Source organism: Aegilops tauschii, chromosome 7 (assembly GCF_002575655.3).
Source record: "Aegilops tauschii subsp. strangulata cultivar AL8/78 chromosome 7, Aet v6.0, whole genome shotgun sequence".
NCBI lineage: Eukaryota > Viridiplantae > Streptophyta > Magnoliopsida > Poales > Poaceae > Aegilops > Aegilops tauschii.
In genome coordinates, this window is record NC_053041.3 from 121,451,902 (window position 1) to 121,460,860 (window position 8,959).

Genomic DNA, 8,959 nt, shown 5'->3' on the forward strand with positions numbered 1-8,959 from the left:
GAGGCTCTGTCTGCTTACACTCATTGGCTTGATGATAATGCTCGTGTTGTTATTGTTGTTCTCACTTGTATTGTTCTGTTTCAGTATTTCTCTGAGTTCCTAGGCCTCCCTATCGTATTTGAGATGTGGACCCGTCTTTGTTAGTGCTATCAGCCCTCTGGTGATGCCTTATACCTATTTGTGCTCCGCCATGAGGATGCCAAGGTGACTCCAGTGTTGATGATTTCTATGCACATAGTTCTGCTATCCGACGTCAAGTTGATTCTCTCCGCACTACTGGTTGTCGTACTTGCCAGTCTTCCAGGTTGTTCGTGTTGGTTTGGAGTTTCATCGTGTCTACGAGTTCCTATCTCGGCTTCGCAAGGAATTTGAGACCTAACGCGCTCATTGCGTGTGGCCTTATTTCCCTCGTGGTTGCGCTTTCTGAGATTCGTGCTAAGGAGACTCGCTTGCGTGGCCCTGGTTTACTTGAGGTTCCCTCTGTGCTCACTGCTCGAGCTCATGCTATGTCGCCTGCTGCACCGCTTCGACTCTTTCCCGCTGCAGTGCTCTGCTGCTCTTGCCCACTCCCATTGACGGTCAAGACTGCTCTCACCCTCATTATGGCTACTGCGACCAGGATGGTCATCTTGACTCTCTGTGCTTCCTTAAGAAGCGCCACATGCGTAAGGAGTGGGCATCATCTTCAGGGACTCGTGCTTCTACAACGACACCTTTAGCCACCACGTTGACTGAGCAAGATATTCTGAGACTTAAGCATCTATTTGCCGCTTCGGATTCTTCTTCGTCGGGTACTGCAGGTTTTGTGACTGATACTTCCCGCACTGAGCGACCCCCCTCTACATAATCAAGTACACTCCTAGTCCAAAACACCATCAAACGGTAACAAGGATCTCACGGCAGCCAGATAAGATTTCCCTTTATTATTGCAAACAAGTTTTTTTTTCCTTTGAGGCTTTGATAGTTTTTTTTTATGAACTCGTTTCCCTTTTTTTAAGACAATGAACTCGTTTCCTTTGAGAGCTCTACTCCTTTTTCTTGACAGTTTTGGGAGCTACTCCTGTTTTTTAGCAACTTTTGAGAGCTGCTCCTATTTCAAACAAGTTGTCCACCAAAACACTTTTATTTTAGGCAAAACACTTTAAGGGCGGGCCGAGAACAATTACATGGGCCGAAGTAACAGGCCCAGCCCGTCTAGCAATCCCATTCTTTTCACTGGACGCAGGCGACGACGCCGATGACGAAACAACAGACGCCGGCGCCGCCCGTCCCATCCCCTTTCCAAACCCTCGACGAGCCGACCTGTGCCGCCGGCCGGTGACGGCCCCTGCCGAGGGCGCCGAAATGGAGGAGGCAATGCCGCTAGGAGGTAGCGGAGGCGAGCACGGCTACGGGGAGCCGGCAGCCGCCCGCGGAGGCCGGGACGAGGAAGATCCATCCCGTTCTCCGCATCCGGCGCCGTTGCCGTTGCTGCCTGGCCTCGCCGTCATCCCCATGGCATCTGAGGTTTGCTCACATCCTCCTTCCAATCCTAGGTCTAGAAGTTGAGTTGGTACCGGGAACCTGAATCACTGAATGAATTCTTTATACTACCATTTTTAGAAGGAGGAAAAGAAACCGAAGGATGTGCGGCAGGAGGAGGACGAGGTTCCAGCAGCGAGCTTTCCGGAGGACGCTCTCATGGAGATCCTGTCACGGGTGCCCTGCAGGCCGCTATGCCGCTTCAAGTGTGTGTCCAAAGAGTGGCTCGCCCTCTGCTCCTACTCCCACACCCGCAAGATGTCGCTGCAGACCATGTCCGGCTTCTTCTACAATGATCACGGTTGCCGTTTCCACAATTTGTCCGGAAAAGGTCCTCCCATGGTCGACCCCGACCTCTCTTTCTTACGCAGCAGCTATAAGCATTTCAGTGTCACGCAGTGCAGCACCAGCCTTCTCCTCTGCAAATGCTGGAAAGTTCCCTATCCAAAGCAACTCGGTTGGAATTCTCTTCCCAAAGGAAAAACCGAGCAATTTTTTGAATGGCCCGAGGCCGACGAATTCGATTACGTTGTCTGCAATCCTGCCACTCAGGAGTGGACTTTGTTGCCTCCTATAGAATTGCTTGATCACCTTCCGCTTTTCCGCCCAGGCAAATACTTTTTAGGTTTTGACGCGGCCACTCCTTCCCGCTTTGTCGTGTTTGTGCCCCTGAACTCATCTCAGACATATGGCCTGTCCGCAGACATGATCTACTCATCAGATACTGGAGGATGGACTTTCACACAGCACAATGATTTCAGTACATATCCAATTAGTTATTTGGAAAGCACCTTCCTGAATAACACTATGCATTTCCCTACTCGTTATTCGGTAATAGTCACAGTGGATATGGAAAGGAAAGATTGGAGCGAGATTAAGATGCCACGTGGCATGACAAATGAATATGGTGATGTTTCCATTGGGAAGTCCCAGGGACGCTTGTTTGCTTGGCATATAAAGGATGAAGGTGATTATCAACTCTCTATTTGGGTTCTTGAAAATTATGACAGCGGAAAGTGGACCCTAAAGTGTACTGTCAGCTGTTCCAAACTGTTTGGAAGGGATTGTCGCAAAAATTACGAGTCCTACTCGATGTTCGCAATTCATCCAGAATGTAATCTGATTTTTCTTACTGACAATAAGGAGAAGACATTGTCATATGATATGGATAATCAGGAAGTGCATATTATCTGTGCTACTGGAGATTTCTTGGAAGGTCTACCTTACACTCCCTCTTTTGTGGAATGGACATCAGACGGTCACTAAAGGCTTGCAATACTTGGCATGGCTCTAGTATCTTAGTAAACATCAGTTGTCGGGTATTTCCCAATTCTTGAAGATGTGCGTTGGATTAGTCTTATGTAGCCATGAAGAATTTGTAACTGCCCTATTTGCTTTCATGTAATAATTGTTGATGTCACTCTTTTAGCTTCTTGTATAGGGACAAATGTGAGACAAAAATATTATCTATCTTTGAAATGTTTATTTTCCTACAAATATATCTTTAGTATGCAACTCTCTATCCACCAACCTTGAATATTGATTTGCCCTGCTTTTATGCATTAGGAAGATTTATTTGTTATGTCCTTCTGGATTGGCTTTTCTATGTATGTTACAGCATATACAAGGGTGTAAAGAAGGCTTAGTTTCCTTTCAAGTATGAAACTTGCATGGTCTTCGATTGATGATATCAAACAATCTGCAGCTTTATAAATCTACTAGAGAACTTAGTTCACTAAGTCGGTATGTTTGTAGTTGATACCGAGGTAGTAGCCAGCTTATCATTCTAACTCATGCACACCTCTAGTGTGTTTTTAATTCTTGTTTGGATTGAGCTGTGTCCATAAACCATTTTATTTTTGTTCATTAACTCTGGTTAGACTTTTATTTGAATTCTCTGGATCAACAATGGGGCATTGAGAATCTTGACTATGATGGATGTCTTCAAAGCCCCAGGCTAAACAGTCCCGGATATTACGGCCTCGGAGAGAACCAAATCGATTCAGGTGAATAATCATCAAGATAACCTGCTGAAGATGATTAACCAGAAGTTTTGTGATCACTCTTAGGCATCAGTTGAGCAAACTGCTGGGCTGGTAATCTTTAGCTGTCTTAGGTGAGGCATCATTTTTTTAATCAAAGTAGCCCGTATTGATGCTCTCGAGATTTATTTCACCAGTGCACAAATCTGAGCACTCCTCTTTGACAGTGTCCCAACATGTTTTCGTGGCTAATAAGATCTGGCAAGCAAAGGCGGAGCCGAACTACAAACTTTTTGCTTGGCTCATCCTCCATAAGAGGGCTTTGATGACAGACCGCTTGACGGAGGGAGGTTTTGGCCCCATGATCAAGCTTGCAAGCTTTGCGACATGGATTTGAAGACAAATGATCACATTTGCACAAGGCTGCATGTTCTCTCGGTGTTAAAGGATTGACGGTTCCTTTCTTTTTTTGTAACCGTGAATTGGCCTAGGGGGCATCGTCGCCGGGGACAGGCTTTGAGGGTTCTTCCATTCCTATTTAATTGGTTTAACCAGAAACAGAGGATAGGATTCGAAAAGTCAACCGGAGCCGCGTACTATGATTGCTTTCTTCTTGCTGTCAAATCCCAGTCTATCTTTCACTGAGCTTCCTTCGCTTGGAATTCGAAGTCCAAAAAAAAGAAAGAAAGCGTACTGTGAGGTATGAATGATCAAATGTCTACGGGTGTCATTGAATATCATGGGTGTCGTGGACCGGAAGGACCTCCAAATGGACAATTCGACGGTGAACCTGAGGGTTCGTTTGGAGCACATGTTTTGTGGAGTACTCCCTCCATAAAGAAATATAAGATCGTTAAGATCACTAAAAGTAGTGATCTTAACGATCTTATATTTCTTTACGGAGGGAGTAATATTGAAAGGTAGGAATTTCATGACTTGAGTGTCCAAAAACGTCTTATATAGTAAGTTACAGAGGGAGTATTTGCCACTCCCAACATGTAGCTTTGCACAATTGCCATTTTTCACATTAGCTTTGCGGATTTGCCACTTTGTTTGTTGACTCCTTAATTAGTACTCCCTCCATTTTCAGTCTGTATGTTAAGCCATATTGAAATGTCCAAAACATCTTATGTAGTTATATTTGTGAACGGAGGGAGTGTTTCATTAGCACTTGCTAAATCCACCATTTCCTTTTTCCTTTTCGATTCATTGGCTGGTGAAAGGGCCGCTTTTCTCGGGTGGTGGCCGTCGCAGCTCCCTACTCATCCGGCCGGCTCACAGCTCAGACTAGTAGGAAAAGGGGCTTTTACCCCGGTTTGTAAGGGCCTTTTGTTCCGGTTTTTGAACCGGGACTAAAGGGTCGTTACTAAAGCCCTAACCCTTTAGTCCCGGTTCTTACACGAACCGGGACAGAAGGTCCTCCACGTGGCTGCTGCTGCCAGCCCAGGCAGGGGGGCCTTTGGTCCCGGTTGGTGCCACCAACCGGGACCAATAGGCAGGGCCTTTTGTCCCGGTTGGTGTCACCAACCGGGACCAATAGGCATCCACGCGTCAGCAGCTGGCAGGAGCTGAGGTTTTTGTTTTTTTAAAGGGGGTGGTTTAGGGGTTTTGGGGGTTAATTTAGGTGTTTCATATATTGTGTTAGCTAGCTAATTAATAGAGAGAAGTGTCCTCTCTTATCTCCGTGCTTGGTCGACGCTACGTACTATATACGTATGGAGAGGACTAGACACGCTAGCTACTAATCAAATGAAGGAAACAGAAGATCGTCATGAACATATGCATACAGAGAGAAGTGATATCGACCACCTCTCCTTCTCCGAGAGATTGGTCGAACAACAAGTTCTCGTATATCTATCCGACACTACCGGCTACATATATACAATAATTATCTCTTACAATACAATCTCCTAATTAAATTGTAGGAATACAGGGTCCACATAGTATTCTCCGTTTTCAGCGATCACGTGGTCAAGGAAGAATGCCGCCAATTCCTCTTGAATTCCTCGCATACGATCTGGTGCTAGGAGTTCATCCCGCTTCCGAAACATCTAATTTGAAGAAGGGGGTCAATACATATATATATGAATAAATGAAACTCAACACAAATGATGGTAATAAAATAAAATTGTGAATATTATTGCTTACGCACTTCATATTGTTCTTCAGTGTAGCCCCGCTCACAGGTCGTGTAGTGGATGGACTCGCAAACGTAGTATCCACAGTAATTATTCCCGGGTTCCTGCCACAACCACTTTACAAGAAATAGAGGTCAATCAAACTGATAAGCAAGCATGATAAATGGTATTGATGAAACTAGCGCTTGAATCACTAGGAGATGCGCGGAACATGCTACTATAGTACTTACTTTCGGGTGTTTAAATTGCAGCTTCTTCGGCAGTCCCGGAGCTTTTGTGGTGAATTTTCTCCAAACCCTGCCAGACAAAGAAAACAATTACTTGATATCAGGAAATGAACAAAGTTGCTGATATGGTGGATAATGATCGATTTAACTTACTTCTCGAGCATTTGAGTCATGTTCGCATAGTCCTGGGGATCTTTTTGTCTCGAGTCTTAATCTCTAGGAGAATATAGTGGAAGCTGCGCATGCATGCATAAGTCATCAATTACATTACCATAACCTGGACTAATAAGGGAAACCGAATATGCACAAGACAGTAACACTCACTTGAAGTTGTAAGGAAAGAGTATTATATCTTTGTTTTGATTTAATACCAACGATTGTAGCAAGTTGGCCTCGGCTTCTTTGGGATGTTTTTCAACCGTATATGCATCTATGAGATTTGTGTTAATGAACCCAATATCACCGATTTGTCTTTTCTTCAATTCGGCGATCTTCAATCTGCATAATATAGTGAGGATAATTATAAATACATGCAATGAAAGAGTTGACCTATATAGAGAGACTTAATGACAGAAGTAGTACTACTTACAGACAGTAGCAAGTGATCGTTGTTTTATCGAGGGCCTTTTGATTGTAAAACTGGAAGAAATCCTCAAATGGAACATTCAGCGGTTCAATTCCAACAAGGTCATGCTCCGGTTTAACTCTCAGCGTCAAAGTACTCGTCCCATCAGACTCTCTGCAGGTTTTCATGTACCAATCATGTAATCTTCGCATCATCGTTGTTAGAGATCTTTCATCTTTGACGAGAGGCTTCCCGTAATGGTATTTGTGTTCGTCCACCTCCATGATTTCATAATGTACATCGTCGGGCAGGTAATCTCCAAGATTGCTATAACCGGGCACCATCCTCGGATCATTAGCGACGATGTCTTTTGACACCTTGAGCGGGGGCCACGATTGGTTCACTTGTTCGCCGAGCTGGGCAATTTTTTTCCCAACTCGTCGTTCTTTTAACCTTTGATCACTGACAGTACTTCCCGACCGCTCCGCTTCGGCATATGTCTTTGCAAGAATGCGCTCATAGTTGCCTCTCGGCGGAGACTTTGGTGGTTTTGTTAGGGCAGCCAGAGTGCGCTTTGCTTTCACCGGATCTACCTTCTCCTCCGGAGGTGGATGTTTCTTTGCTTTCACCCCTTCAAAGAAGTTTGTCACTTCGGCTCGCACGATCTTCCTGGTGTCCTCCTCGGTCCTCTCGTATGGTAACTTCTCTGGAGTCTTCAGAGAAGGACCGAATTTGTATTGCCTCCCGCCTCTGGCAGCTGTACTGCTAGATGCCGGCAGAGCAGACGGAGCGGCTGCGGCTGTCTTCTTTCCTTGCTTACGAGGCGGAGGAGAAGGACTATGACGCGCCGGAGCAGCCGCAGCGGCGGCGGGTCTCTTCCGCCCTTGCTGACGAGGCGGAGAAGGAGGCGGAGTGCCGCCACGCGCCGGAGAAGGAGGCTGAGTGCCCTGATCACTCGCCGGAGGAGGAGGCGGAGGAGGAGGAGGCAGAGTGCCCTTACTCGCCGGAGCCGTCCAGTTCGGAAGTTTGATGAGCTCCTTCGGCCATAGGCATGGAGTCTTCAGAGCAGAACCCAGCCGAGTCTCCCCTTCACCGGTAGGGTGGTCAAGCTGGAGCTCCTCAAATCCCTCCGTTATTTCATCCACCGTCACCCTAGGATATCCTTCTGGAATCGGCCGGCAATGGTAGGTTGCGCCTGGTTCAGGAGGTAAAACAGAGCCAACAGCCGCCTTGACTTTGAAGTTCTGCCATTCCGCCATAAGGTGGCAATGTTGAGACTCCGTGATAGCATCCACGGGGTAGCTAGCAGGAGCCGCATGCTCCAGCTGAAGCAGCTCGGTGGAAGCCACGCTGCTTCTCCGCGGAGATGGCGGTGTAGCTTCGGGGGCAGTTTCGGCATGTCGATTGCCGTCTCGTTCCTCTAGCGCTTGAACCCTTTCGTGCAGCTTATGAATTTGGATCTGCTCCACTTTTTTCCTCCTCTCCTGGCTTTTGTAACCGCCCGCGTCCGGAAAACCAGCCTTCCACGGAACGGAGCCTGGCGTGCCTCGTGTCCGTCCAGGGTGCTCAGGATTCCCGAGGGCCATTGTGAGCTCGTCGTTCTCTCTGTCTGGAACAAACGTCCCTTCCTGCGCTGCATCGATATATTGCTGAATCTTCTTGACTGGTATTCTCAAAAGCTCATTCGTCCAAACGCACCTCCCTGATACAGGGTCCAAGGTTCCGCCAGCCCCGAAGAACCAAGTCCGGCAACGGTCTGTCCAGTTCATTGTCTGTGGTTCGATCCCTTTTTCAAGCAGATCATTCTCAGCCTTGGCCCACTTAGGTCGGGCTTTGAGGTAGCCACCTGACCCCGTGCGATGGTGAAGCTTCTTCTTCGCAGCATTCTTCTTGTTTGTCGCTGACATCTTCTTACTCTTTTTCGATGTCTTGTGGGCCACAAATGCGGGCCAGTGATCTCTGATCTTCTCATACCGGCTGATGAATTCTGGTGTCTCTTCTTTGTCGACAAACGATTTCAGCTCATTCTTCCACCTCCTGAATAGGTCTGCCATCTTCTTAAGAGCATGAGACTTGATTAATTGCTCTTTAACTGGCTTCTCCGGATCCTCCTCTGGCGGTAGGGTGAAATTTGCCTTCAGCTCAATCCAAAGATCACCTTTCTGCATATCATTGACATAAGACACCTCAGGGTCTTCCTTCTTAGGCTTATACCATTGGTGGATGCTGATCAGGATCTTGTCCCTAACTAGAACCCCACACTGAGCAGCAAATGCATCCTTTGTCCGGATGGGTTCAATCGGTTGGCCGTCGCGCGCGATTGCTGTGATCTCAAACCTTTCATCCGAGCGCAACTTTCTCTTCGGGCCTCATCTCTTTACCGCAATTGTGCTCGATCCGGAGGGCTAGAAAAAAGAAGAAAGACGAGTGTTAATTAATATGTGTACATACCAAAACAATGAATGCATCAATTAGCTAGTCAGCACAGGCTTAACTAATATATTTACCTGGCCGGACTCTGTTCAG

General features: G+C 46.8%; 1 protein-coding gene across 1 annotated transcript; it reads left to right on the forward strand.

The window, feature by feature from the left end:
* The first annotated feature begins 1,245 nt into the window (after nucleotides 1-1,245).
* Nucleotides 1,246-3,018, forward strand: LOC109765783 (putative F-box protein At1g47790). The gene is made up of 2 exons (XM_020324556.4): nucleotides 1,246-1,506; nucleotides 1,603-3,018. Exons 1-2 carry the CDS (start codon nucleotides 1,345-1,347, stop codon nucleotides 2,785-2,787), a joined length of 1,347 nt encoding a protein of 448 aa, XP_020180145.2. The 5' UTR covers nucleotides 1,246-1,344; the 3' UTR covers nucleotides 2,788-3,018.
* Nucleotides 3,019-8,959: the final 5,941 nt, after the last annotated feature.